Source organism: Hylaeus volcanicus, unplaced genomic scaffold (assembly GCF_026283585.1).
Source record: "Hylaeus volcanicus isolate JK05 unplaced genomic scaffold, UHH_iyHylVolc1.0_haploid 12237, whole genome shotgun sequence".
Taxonomy (NCBI): Eukaryota; Metazoa; Arthropoda; class Insecta; order Hymenoptera; family Colletidae; genus Hylaeus; species Hylaeus volcanicus.
The window spans coordinates 418,994-431,909 of NW_026533172.1; the positions used below are offsets into that span (position 1 = coordinate 418,994).

The window sequence follows — 12,916 nt, forward strand, 5'->3', positions numbered from 1 at the left end:
ACGAACATACAGAAATAAAGAGAGAGACTTTTTAAAGTATCAATAGAATGTTGATTTGAAAAATGAAAGACTTTTTACAAATTATTTAAAACCAAATCTGCGACGTTTTTTTGAAGAATTAGGACCTTTGTATTTTTCGGACATGGCTCCACCGGATTCAAAAAATCGATGAGTTCTAGGTAAGGACGGAATTTTAAGATATGATGCGTCAACAGCACATGTCGGAATTACAGCATTAACTATCGAAGACGCTTTTCGTAGACGCTTTCTTTTTTTTAACGAGTTTGTTAAGGGTTGTATTCCACGGGTGCCCACTTGTTCACTGCTCTGTTGGCATGACTCTTTCTTCTCATCGCGTGCTTGTTTTGTATTGGTTGTGTGCCGTGTACTTTTTCTACATTCATTGGAAGAAAGCGACGTCGCGGGTGTGACATTTTTCATCATGTCGGCGGCACTAAGAATTATATTTTGAAACTTTTGTTTTTTTCCTTGCTCATTTTTTCTAGAAGCACACTTTAGAATGCTCATTTCCGCGTCAAGCTCTTTTGGCTTAATGATTTTGGAAGGGATTTGTTGAAGAAGAGTTTGCTGGACCATTTCTTCTGCAGTTGAACCCTTTTGTGTTAAAGTGCCCGCCAGACGGGTTGTTGACTTTAAACAATTAACAACTACACGCTGCCCTACAGCTTTCGCAAAAAGAGAATGCTTACGATCACCACAATTCCATTCCTTTAAATTATACAGTTCTTCGATTCCTGCTAAAGGATGACTAAGACATTCTAGAGTTTCTTTTGTAGATTGAATGGATGCATGAACCTGAAATTTTGGAATTTCATAAAACACAAAATGTGTTGAATCCATAATTTTGAATGTTGATTCTGTGTCGTCCTTTGATTTTTCGGGACTCATAACAAAATGTTGTGCTAAATTAGTCGGTGGAACAACATCAGGTGCGAAACGCGACTCGTTAGATGGCTCTAGTAAAACATTATAGTGTTTTTTTGTGCTCAGCTTTTCATTTAGCACCGAGTCAGTCTGTTCACTCGCCTGAAACGCATTTACTGTTCTCTACAAAAAAGAAACAAAGAAGGGCGTTTGGTTTGTACCTCCAAAACAATACATCATGTGAAGCTCACACAACAATGTCGAATCCGTTTTCTTTTGTTTACCTGAATAATGGCGATGATATTTTCCGACAATTGCATTAAAACTGGTTTAAGAGGATACACACACCTTTGAAACATTTCCCACGATACCGGTCTCTAAAAAAACAAGTGCCACGCGTGCCACGAAACTTTAGTACTAACACGCGTGTCTTACGTTGGTAGCTAAACGTTTGAGTAAAGCATTTGATAACAGAGTACAAGGTGATTCATCTAAACTACAAGCTACTGCGTCTCTCCACTCGACAAGATGCATCTAATACCCCCCCCCGCACAAACACATCTACTACAAAGAAAAGTATGACTGATATTGGACAAAAGGAAACAAGAAGTGTCTTGTTTAAAGCCAATACACCCAAAATGAAGTCTTATTTAGAGTGAAAAAAAGAAAATAGCGGGTTACCAGTAACAAGTCGGACAAGGGATCATAAGGCAGATCCTTTCGTAAAGTTTCAAGACTGCGATTCTTTTTACAAGATTGCGTAGCTTTTTTTAAAGTTAACAAACGACTTTTTTGTAAAACTTGTAAAACTTTATTAGTTTCTTCCTAAACATTTTTTTTTTTTTATAGAATTAAAATTACGGCACACCTTTTCGGTTCGATCTACTAAAGCATTTATCAAAGAGTCGGCTATATAAAGTAAATAATGCGTATCTTTACGCGCGTAGTCAATCATTTTTTCTGTTAACGGGCGTTTTCTCCAATCTTCTAATTGATATTTTTTATCGGTTCGAACCTAAGAAAAAAAAGAAGTGAATGAAAGGCATTGAAATTCACATACTTACGCGACAAAAATAATAAAGTAAATTTTCCAAAGAATTGCCTCCTTGTATAGCTAACACTTGGGATGCAATACACGTATCAAACATATTGACAATATAAATAGAAAAATCTTCTTGAAGCCATAGAATATCACAATCGGCTCCATGTAATATTTTAAGAATGGCAGGATCTGTTGTGACTTTATTTAATAACCATAAATGTTTTCTTAAATGTAAAGGATCAACAATATAATCATGGAACTCTGTACTGATTTGCAGAAGACAAGTGATACCAGAATACGAATGGCGATCATGATGTTCTGTATCGAGACTAAAAACTGTTTGACTTTTTAAATGATGAATCATTTTTTTTAACGATTTTTCCGTGTCAACATAAATAAAATCTTCTGTCAAGAATGGTGAAAACTTCCTAGGCGACCTTTTAACCAAAAGATTCAGCTGACCTTCCGGTGTTGTTTCACATTCCCAGTCTAAAGAATGAATTTCTTCTTCATATAAATGAGGTAACAAATATAAATCGAGAGGATTTGTTGCATTGTTGAAAACCTCTGGTAAAAGAGTTTTCTTATGAAACTTCGTTTGTATAAAGCATTCACAAAACTCAATTTTATTCAAAGGACAACCAAAAGCATTTTGCCATAATTCCTTGTCCACCTTATTTACCTTTAATAGCTTGCTTAACTTTTCAACATTCACGTGTGTGGCTTCTTTTTCTGATGTAATTGTACTATTAAGGAATCCTGATTGATCGCCTGACTCTTCTTTCGCTAATCCACTTTCTTTAGAATAAGGTAGCCTAGGCGGCACTAAAGGTATATCAAATCCTTTCTCTTCACAGCTACGTAGAGCACGCCCAACTTTAGACAATTGGAGTTCTAAAACATCAGAAAAATCATGACAAGTCAAAGTGGAAGGATTCGGTGCTTTTTGTTGCGCTGTAAAAGATCCCTCATCTAACAAGTACAAATATGCACACGCTTGTAAAGCGTTGGTTATTTCCATTTCACATTGTTTCGATTTTTCTTGAAACGATGGAATATTTTCACAAATATGATAGTCGACACCTGAAGGTAGTTGCGCAGCATAACGAATCACTTCTTGAGAAAAACATAACAATTCTTCGACATAATCTTTTTCTTCGTTCCAACCTGTGCTGTCTCCCCTTAAACATTTAGACAATCCATGCGCTTTCAAATGCTCCATTGAAATTTTTCAACACACACTATCACTGCATTCTTTTTTGCGGATTCAATTACAATTTTCTGATGCTTTTTCATTTACTAGGTTCACACCTGTTTTGACATTTCATCAAACCATTCACGCTTCACTTTTTTTTCTCTTCATTACAAAACATAATCAGCTTTTTCAAAAAAAGACCTTATGCTGGATTTTATTAAAAAAATAAAAGAATATTTGTTAATGAATTTTTAAAAACAAATTATTACTGATTAAAAAAAAATTGCCTTAATAAAAAAAAATATTTTTTTGAGTGATTCTAGTGTCAAGCAATATATCAAACACACACTCCTTGTTTCATGCTCATAAAATTTCTTTAAAAATATCTCCTTGATATTATGCACTCAACACTTCAAAGCCTAGTGCATCATATTGTCACGACATATCCTCATGCTTCTCAATTACTCTCTGGAAGCGTTTCGGGTAGCATGGCCAAAACAATCGTGTACCCTCTTGAACGATTTAAAATGTTACGACAGGTTCTTTCATTGTTTTGTGAAAGCTCCCTGCCCTCATTATTGTTTCTTTTATATTTTTAAGGTGCCTGTCATTCAAAATACCCCTTTTAATTTACCTTTTGGTCTCAATGATTTTTATAAATTAATTAAAAAAGAAGGATACTTCTCTTTATGGAAAGGGAATGGAGCTGCACTCTGCAGGTGTCTCTTACGTCTTGTTCGTTTCTAGTCATTTTTCTTTTCGTAGAACCTTCCCCCATTCAGGGATTGTTTTCTTCTGCTTCGATTTGTACTACGACTTTTTTAGTCCTTTCTTCCCTTCTTCCCTTGTTTTTTTACGCTTTTTTGCAGGGAGCTTAAGCGGTAACCTTCTTTCCTTTTACTTCAATCTTTAAAATTTTTTTTGGGAGGGTTTCCATTCAGGATTGACATCGACTTTGGTAACATATCCTTTAGATGTTTGGAATACAAGAATGGCAGTCTCCAAAGGGTGTTTCCGTTATTATCAAGTCAGTCAATTTTTTAGTTTCCTTTTAAAAAAATCTCTTGTGTTAAGGTCGCTTTATTTTTTTATGAAGGTCATAAATCTTTGACACGTGGTTTACTACCCACTCTTATAGGAATGTTACCTTATGCTGGTGTTTCTTTTACTGTATTTTCTACGTTAAAAGAATATTTTTTATCAAACAGTTTAAGTAACCCGCATCATTTAACAACGTTACAATCTCTGTTATGCGGAGGTATTGCTGGACTCTCTTCTCAAACTGTTGTTTATCCACTAGATACAATTCGCAAAACCATGCAAGCCAATACTTTTCTTTCGTATTATAATGTAAATCCATTTTTGAATTCTTCTTTTTTTCATTCCATTTTATTATTTATCCAGCATTCCTCTGTTCCATTTCCAAAGAACGCTTCCTTTAAAAATATTGTCATGTTTATTTATCAAAACAAAGGACTTCAAGGGTTCTATAATGGTTTGTTTGTCAATTGGATCAAAGGATTTCTAGCTACTGGTTTATCTTTTGCGTTTCATGAAAAAATTCAACTCACGTTATCACGCTTACACATAGAGTAACAACACTGTGTCGATTGGAAATTGGAAAAGTGTACCATAAAACAAATTCTGCTTGAAACTGAAATTTTTTTAAAGGAACAGTGATAGTATTTTTTTTTTTCTTAAATGAGTGTGAATAACGTTCAATCACTCGACATTCCCAATTTAAAAGTTGAAAAATATGTCACCAAATTCGGACCACATCAAGATGATGTTATTGTTATCGATTTCAATTATACACCAACACCAACAACACATACTACATGGAGTTTACAGGACGTCGTAATAAAAGCTTTACCAAATTTTAATGAAAATTATTTAAATGATTTAGTTTCTCTTGGAAGCGTTTATCTTACAAGGTATCAGACAGGATCTTGTTCTACGGTTTCAAATGAAGAAAAAAGTCGACGATGGCATAGAAGAGTGAAAGAACGATTTAAACGAAATCATGGTCTGTTTGCTGAAAATACTCCTCGTATAACGCAACGTTTAATAAATTCAACGGAATCAGGAATCATTATTTTACCACAAGCAACATTATCATTACGTCTCCATGTAACGCCTCAAAGGTTTCCCATAACCCCTTATATTGATTGGCGCTCTCGCGTTTGTTATATGAATGATGATTTCGTTATTGTTAATAAACCGGGAGGTATTCCTTCTCAACCTGTTGCTTCCAACTATCAAGAATGTGTTCATGTTCAAGCCGGACTATCATTATTTCAAACACCTTTATACCCCACATCACGTCTCGATTTATGGAGTACAGGTCTCTTATGTTTAGGAAGACATCCCGCGGCTGTCAAGCAAGTCAATGAATGGCATAGAAATAATTCTCTTCAAAAAACTTACCGTGTATTAAGTTATCATAATCCTCTAACCTCACCTTTGTTAGTAAAATCCCTATCCTTACCTTTAACGCTACAAAATTGGATGCCGAAAGGTGAAATAGATTGTTCCGCGTCTTTGTTTTGAAAAGAAGCCAAAAGTTTCTTTTTGTTCCATTCACATTGCTAAGCTTTCTTTTGACTGCATAACTCTACATAAATGTGCGTGTGTGTGTGTGCGTGTCTCTCTTTCGCTTTTACGTAGGTCCTATCTTTGGTGTAACAGTTCCACGTCTTTTATGTCGCGCCAAACATCCTGATATGTTGCACTGCGTTTTACGTATCACATCAATTCAACAAGTTTTTTTCTCACAAGACTTTCAAGTTCCACCAGAAGAACCTATGCCCATTCCATACTGTAGTAAAATGACAGAAGAGATTAAACGCCTGAAGTCTTTGTCCTATGGTATAGCGATCTTTAATTTAAAAAAAAAATTCTGACTCTGTTGATGTCAATGTTAGACTTTTACGACATACATATTCAACTTATGACAGGAAGAACTCATCAAATTCGAGCACAACTCGCATGTTTTGGTCTTTGTCTTGTAGGTGATACAATTTATGCTCCATTTGTTGGCGCATACGTTGATTCTATCCCTATACAACGCCTTACAAAAGACATAGATTTTTCAAACTTTCTTGAAAGAAAAGAAGAACCAACTAACGCAAAGGAATTAACAGAGACCGAAAAAGAAATGTGGCAATTATATATTCAATCAAAACCTATTACATATCCTATAGGTTCGTTTAATTTTTTGTATACAATAAATCACACTTTTACTTTGTAGCATTACAAGCGTATTCATTGAACGTTTTACATGCTGCAAATTTCCCCCATGTCACAGTAACGTCTACTTGGTGGAATCCACCAAATTCAGAAGTAAAAAATGAATAAAAACTTTTAGCAACATCAATACCAGCTTGAATAGTACAAAGGTCTTAAGGAAGAAGGAATCACGTGTCACTTTTAAACCATTGAGTTTTTTATTATAGAAAATTTTACTCAACGCCACGACTTGTTAGACTTCCATCCGTCTTTAAAACCCCTTTACGTGATACATCTTGTTTACTTTGTACTCCTTGTTCTACTTCTTGTCTGGGCAGTATTTGAGTTGGTAGCCTTTCTTGGTTAGATCCAGTTTGCCTTGGCAAAGTGGCGTAAGGAGGGAAATAATGTTGATTGTGTGCGAATGTGTTGACGGAATTAAACATTGGGTAGAAGGAATGTTCTGCATACTGTTGAAAGGGGCCGTTGGTTGTGTTTGCAGGATTATAAATGTTTGTTAAAAAGGGGGTCATTTGATAAGGCTGATAATAAGGGTAGGAAAATGCTAGTAAATAAGGAGAGCATGTTGTAGTTTTACTGAAAGGCGTCATGGGAAGTGCAGTAAACGAACAAGGCTCTACACATTGTTTGTTTAGACCATAATAAGGACTAGAGAAATTCTCTAGTAAAGGTGTATATATTGAATGACTCATTAAAGGACGTCGACGTTTATTTTCTTTCAGTTCGTGATTGTTCGTTGCATCGGTCGTTAATTGTACTTGTGTCTTTGCACATTCCTCTTGTTCAATAAAAATTTTACGAGGCCGTCCCCTTCGTTTTGGTTGATGTTCAATAGCTGCGGTATCACATTTGATTTTTTTTTTAACGCGTGGTAAAACAGCATTTTCCGAATTTACATTTTTTTTTTTATTCATATCGTAAATGCGTTGAATTTCTTCTTTAACATGATCTAAGTCAAAGGTTGATGAACGTTTTAACGTTTGTTTTATTTTTAGTAAGATTTTTGTCCACTGAGTTTCAGAAAAAAAACCTTTAGAGAAACTATCGTCGCTTGATTCCATAGAACTCTCGTTGCAACATGTTGACTTTCTTTTATTTTTGGATTTAACACAAAAAGACATTTGATTTGTTACTACACTGGAGATTATTGAAGAAACAGATTTTTGACTTTTCTGTTGTTGGCTTTGTATCTTTCCTTCCTCAATCACTTCACTCGACTTCTTCAATGAACGTTTAAAAGGTAACGTATACGATTCAAGTGAATGGATAGTTTCACTCCAATCTAGTGGCTTGGGTATATAAATAGAAAACATAAAACACTACAAGAAAGAAAAATTCAAGGCTTTTCATTATTTCTTGACACAGCTTGAAAAAGCTAACACACTTGAATGAAAGATAAAGGAAACTCGTTATCCGTGATAGACCCAACATGTCCACCCCAACTCTGTAGTTTCCTTTTAATACGACAGTACCAATCACTTTTCTCTTTGTTATATGAGTGATCAGGGCAATACGCATTGTAGGATAAAGTTTCACCAGTCTTCCTCACTTTCATCGTACATCCCCATAAGCTACAACAACTAATATGAAATCTACACAAAGTAGCAACACATGACATGAAGAATAAATACAAAAAAGCCTACGCGTTAGAACACGTTCCATAATCACACACCCACGTAGAACCGAACGGATTAAAACAAAATAAACATAAATTTTTGTGTTGTAAAATGTTTGTACAGTCGCGTAACAGATATGTCCCAAGCTCATTATAATTTTTTTTACAAAACCATTGATAACATAAAGAATGAATCCATGTCGTTGTCGTTTGTAACCAAATCAAATAACCATCATGGCGGTAGCAAAGCTCACATACCGCGTCTTTCTTTTTTTGACACCGCAAGCAAACGAACGAATCGCTGGTCACTTTTTATTTGTAACAAAAAAAATTTTTTTTTTTTCAAAGTAAACAATTTTTACCTTTATTCGACAAAGTTGAAGACTCATGTATTGTAGTACCTAAAATGAATTTCAAAAGAAGTATTTTTTCCTAATTTTGCTTTTCTCACCTTTAAGACATTCCATACAAACTGACATGTGACATAAAATACATGTGATTAATGATAGACGAGTCTACAAAAACAAATATCTCAAGATAAAACATAGTAAAGAAATACGGTGAGACCTGACAAGACGTTTTTTCAGCGCAACACGAACTACACAAGGTTGCATCTTGCGTTTGATGGCCTATTGTTTGAGATTGTCTAACTTCAAACCTTCGCTCATTCATGCATTGATCCACAATTTCGGATAATGCGTGCAACTTGTGCTGTTGCGTCGGTAACTCCCCTGTTATAGAGTAATATAAGCGAAGGCATGAATTCCACAGTGCAGAAGGCCATTTAATCCCAACGCATTTCAAATAAAGACTGCTATAAAGCACCTTTTTTTTTTTTCCTCCTTTATATAAGTCTAATAACATCCATAAGGTCTCATCAAGGATGTTGCCAGTCCAAAGAGCACTTGATTTTGTTGAAATCCTTGCAACATTTTTTAAATTCCACGCATTTATGAACGGCTGTCTTGAATTTCTTATAGCGAAATTATACAAAGATGCTGAGACCAACGTCATGGGAACAGAAGAATTCATCTGAGTTTTTCTCTTCATCCATTGACTTTTCCTTCGCTGTCGACAGGTTTCATAACGGCGTAAACTCTGTTAGTGTTAGTTAATAAACGAAGAAACAACAAACAAATGTATGCAAAACAAATCACGCTTATAGAGAGGTCAAACAGATTACCTGTGAAGGTAAGTGATCTTTTGCATGGGTTTCACAAAAAAGTATAGGCCGACTTTGTACGAAATCCAAAAAGCATTGGCGCATTTGAGTTCCACAAGACATATGATACGAAACTAAACACCCGGGAGTGCTACATCCCACGACGTCAGGTCCACTTTCACCACACGAAGTACATGGTGTCGCTGAGCGCAAACGGTTAGGATTGTAATGAACAGTGTCTCTTGAAAGAATCCCATGCGCAGCTAAAGCACAGCGAATATGGCAAAATTCACTTTTTTGTTTCTGAAACATCGAAAAAAGTTATTTTAAAGAAAAGAAAAAAATGAATCGCTTTGTATCTTACAGAATTCACTTTCTTGATAACGCCACCACCACGAAAATAAGGATCATAACCGCAAAGAGAACATACAGGAAGACAGATAATTTTGGTGATTTGATCACCAGGTGTGCAAGAAGATCCAGCCACACACCAAAGCGCGTCTTTTTTCTTACACATTGAAGTATTAAACATCCAACTATCTTTTGCACGATTATTTTTTTCCCTAATTTTTTTTCGTAGCATTTCCGCCGTTCTTGTGACTTCTTCTTGTGACACTTGTACCAACCAACGTTTCCATTCTCCTACCGCTGCACAATGCATACCTGTCAGGCTGTGTGTCCTCTTTTTAACAGGGACACCGCGACTTATCCCCTTTTTTGAATGTATTGTATCCTCGGTAACCCGATTGGTTTCACATACTGTGTTACTCACGCTTTGTTTGCAACCCACAATACTAAGGTCTTCTACACTACACCAAAAAAAAACCGTAGATTAATTATAGTCGCATTTCAAAAGTTAAAAAAAACACAACGTCACTTGATGTCAATGAGATCCTTAATAAAAGTGACTTGGACATATGCTATTGTTTTTGAATAAAAATTACTTAACTAACCAGTACAAGACGTTTTCGAGAAGCAAACACGACAAGCAGTGTCAGTGATCTGATAAGTCATATAATAATGTTAGCTAACCTTACAAATAGAAACATTTACAGGAAATTTCACAAGGGAGTGTGCTTCATCATCAATTAAACAGGGTAATTTTAAAGTGAATTGTTGGGGAAGTTGATTGCATCGTTTATAATTTAACAATTCTTGAAAATCATAAGGCGTACGTGGACCCGCTAAGTGACGAATAATGACTAAGGCTAACGGTACATTGGAAACCTTTCCCACAATTCATATGTCATTTTTTTTTGTTTTACCACAAAATTAATAAATTATTACTTGTTGTATAACTAAATGGCACGCATCACAAAACCAATCATCACCATCGGTGCTATAGATGCCTTCCTTGGACGCATTTGTTTCTGCAACCGAACGGCTTTCATTTTTTTCGTGTGTCCCCGCAAAATACATTTTGGAACCATACACAAAAGAGTCTAAACCGGGCATACAAAAGACACCATCTATCCTTAAATGTTTCTTTACGCTATTTTATATTCTACGAAAGATTGTACCTTGAGTTATATTTTTAGGCACATTATCCACAGATACACTCACAACAGGGTAACCAACACAACCATGATGAGCAGGGATGAAACAAGCATCACAAAAAACTAAAGGATCTTCATCATATGTTACACCACTACCACAAACGCTGCATAATCCTTGCTCTGTCCACCAACCTATAAATCACATACGATTCACTCAACCTTTTTCAATTTATTTTTACCTGAAATACCTAAACCGTTTAAAGCGCTTAAAATACGGAAAAAATTTAAATCATAATACTGCTTAGATAAGCTATAAGCGTAATAGCCTGATGTCACACTATGAAAGACTTCATAACGGTATAAATCCACTAATGCCTATCCATCATAAGTATCGTATTAGAATTCTCCCATACACACAGAAAAAAAATCTTACAGCCTCCACTGCATTCCAGTACATCTTACAAGGCTTTTTGGTTTCTTGTATAACACTAAGTATTTTTTGTAACCTGTAACTCGAGAAGACAAAATTTTTCAACAAAACGACACCACAGAAAACTAACATGATAGATTTACGTTGCTGAATTACATCCAAGTCCACGGTTAGTTTTTGTATTTCCTTTTTAATACATGACCTGTTTAATGAAATTTCTTGTGTTTCTTCTGTTTGAATGACTTTCTTGTCGTCACAATTTTGAAGCATCCGGGAAAACCAATGTGGAAAGCCGTACTGAGTCAAAGTCTCCATGTTAAGTGAATCACCAGTTTCCACCTTCAAAGGTCCTAGGACACTTTGGACGAGACCCAGGAAAAATGTCATACTGACAGGTTTTGTGAGTAAATGGGATTCTTTAGATTCAGAAACTTTTCTATTCTCTTTATCCAAAAATTTAATGTAACACACAAGAAATTTCTCAACAAAACATTTCCAATCTTTGTTATTTTTCAAAACTTGTCGAATTTCTTCGGTATAATTGCTACGTCTAAAGCCCCACGACGAAAATGAATAAACAACCCTTGTAAAACGACGCTTTTTCAAAACATCAACACAGCTTAAGACTGGTTCCATGACGGAACCATTACATTTTAAAGACTTATTTAAGCAATTGGATGTAAGTTCAGACCAATCATATGTCACCCCTTTGTCTTCTTGAAACGCTTCTTGAGTCATACTTGACTCAATGTTTTCATTCAAGTTGATTCGGTTTTCATACTGCCCATGATCAGTTTCCATAATCCAACGTTCAAGCTCTTTTTTAAACATTTTAAAGTCACTATTTTTAGAAACGAATTCTTTAAAAAACTTTTCAAAAATTCTGTTTTCCCAAGGACTCATTATATAAGGAGATTTAATGTGATGGGGAGTAAGTGTAACGGAGGCTTGACAGTCCACTTGATACTTTGCAGAGTGGTAATCCTTTTCTTTTTCGCTAACGTCTGCGTCATGTAGTGTTGGCGTTCCCTCACTTATATTGGATTTGACTGCGTTCAACAGCAACAAGGGAACGTCTTGAAAATATTTCTAATAACAGAAAACAAAAGCCACATGCAATACGACAAATAAATTGAATGCTTTTGAAAGTGTTCGTTGTCAAGAAAAAAATTTCAAAAAAAAACTATATATAAACTATCTCTAAGGTATTCAAAGACTCTACCTCGTCAATTTCTTCCCAAAACGCATTTGCAGCTAAATCTTTTCTATTACAAACTTGAGGCATGATGTTCACTTTATAACCACTTTCAGTACTAGGACATTTTTTCATAAAATACAAATCAATAGTTAACTATTTTTTAAACTCTTCGTAACGAATGACTTGACATCCACGTTATGGAAGACAAAAGTAAACAGCATATTTTTTAAAATGAAGCGCCAACGCGTTTGACACAAATTAGAGTTGGTACACAACCGTCGTGAATTATTTCTTGATTTCTTTTCTTTCAATTTTTAAAAAAAAATCAAAAAGAAACTGTCCTTTTGATGTCTGTTCCGCCAGTCTAATTATAGTTAACGGCAACATCTTGTGAAAAAATCTAGTTCATCACTTGGAAATTCACATGTAGAATTTGTCTATATAATTTTACTATGTTATTCATGTTAAATTAAAAGCGTACAATAAATTATACTTTCAGTAACTTGTGTTTTATATTTCATTTAAAATCTCTTGTTTTATGCTTTTTAGCAGCATTTAAAAGAAATAATATTACACCTCCACTCATTCTTTTTCAAAAGCATGCATTCTGGTCTGAGTGACCCAACGCTCAAAATAATTGCTTA

The 12,916-nt window shown here is 35.0% G+C and overlaps 4 protein-coding genes across 8 annotated transcripts; 2 read left to right on the plus strand and 2 right to left on the minus strand.

The window, feature by feature from the left end:
* Positions 1–81: 81 nt before the first annotated feature.
* Positions 82–3,219, minus strand: LOC128883686 (uncharacterized). Of its 2 annotated transcripts, XM_054136312.1 has the most exons (7): positions 3,095–3,165; positions 1,950–3,010; positions 1,754–1,900; positions 1,567–1,710; positions 1,321–1,419; positions 1,170–1,262; positions 82–1,068 (listed from the first exon to the last, which is right to left on the minus strand). In XM_054136312.1, exons 1-7 carry the CDS (start codon positions 3,147–3,149, stop codon positions 82–84), a joined length of 2,586 nt encoding a protein of 861 aa, XP_053992287.1. In that variant the 5' UTR covers positions 3,150–3,165. The 2 variants fall into 2 exon arrangements, with proteins under 2 accessions (XP_053992287.1, XP_053992286.1); XM_054136311.1 differs by having other exon boundaries at positions 1,950–3,219.
* A 116-nt stretch (positions 3,220–3,335) lies between these two features.
* On the plus strand, positions 3,336–4,719 carry LOC128883921 (mitochondrial coenzyme A transporter SLC25A42-like). 3 transcript variants are annotated; one of them, XM_054136800.1, is made up of 5 exons: positions 3,336–3,841; positions 3,888–4,003; positions 4,064–4,149; positions 4,197–4,472; positions 4,527–4,719. In XM_054136800.1, the coding sequence occupies exons 1-5, from the start codon at positions 3,573–3,575 to the stop codon at positions 4,716–4,718; spliced, it is 939 nt and encodes a 312-aa protein (XP_053992775.1). In that variant the 5' UTR covers positions 3,336–3,572; the 3' UTR covers position 4,719. The 3 variants fall into 3 exon arrangements, with proteins under 3 accessions (XP_053992775.1, XP_053992774.1, XP_053992773.1); XM_054136799.1 differs by having other exon boundaries at positions 3,336–3,661; positions 3,723–3,841; positions 4,197–4,719; XM_054136798.1 differs by having other exon boundaries at positions 4,197–4,719.
* Positions 4,720–4,823: 104 nt separating this feature from the next.
* On the plus strand, positions 4,824–6,372 carry LOC128883919 (uncharacterized). Its single transcript, XM_054136792.1, has 3 exons — positions 4,824–5,640; positions 5,790–5,990; positions 6,047–6,372. Exons 1-3 carry the CDS (start codon positions 4,824–4,826, stop codon positions 6,370–6,372), a joined length of 1,344 nt encoding a protein of 447 aa, XP_053992767.1.
* On the minus strand, positions 6,360–12,848 carry LOC128883915 (uncharacterized). 2 transcript variants are annotated; one of them, XM_054136787.1, is made up of 16 exons: positions 12,297–12,848; positions 11,205–12,163; positions 11,078–11,150; positions 10,884–11,019; positions 10,669–10,836; positions 10,436–10,590; positions 10,202–10,375; positions 10,102–10,150; positions 9,513–9,952; positions 9,170–9,451; positions 8,554–9,084; positions 8,438–8,501; positions 8,349–8,387; positions 8,015–8,294; positions 7,756–7,963; positions 6,360–7,690 (listed from the first exon to the last, which is right to left on the minus strand). In XM_054136787.1, the coding sequence occupies exons 1-16, from the start codon at positions 12,402–12,404 to the stop codon at positions 6,584–6,586; spliced, it is 4,773 nt and encodes a 1,590-aa protein (XP_053992762.1). In that variant the 5' UTR covers positions 12,405–12,848; the 3' UTR covers positions 6,360–6,583. The 2 variants fall into 2 exon arrangements, with proteins under 2 accessions (XP_053992762.1, XP_053992761.1); XM_054136786.1 differs by having other exon boundaries at positions 11,078–12,163.
* Positions 12,849–12,916: the final 68 nt, after the last annotated feature.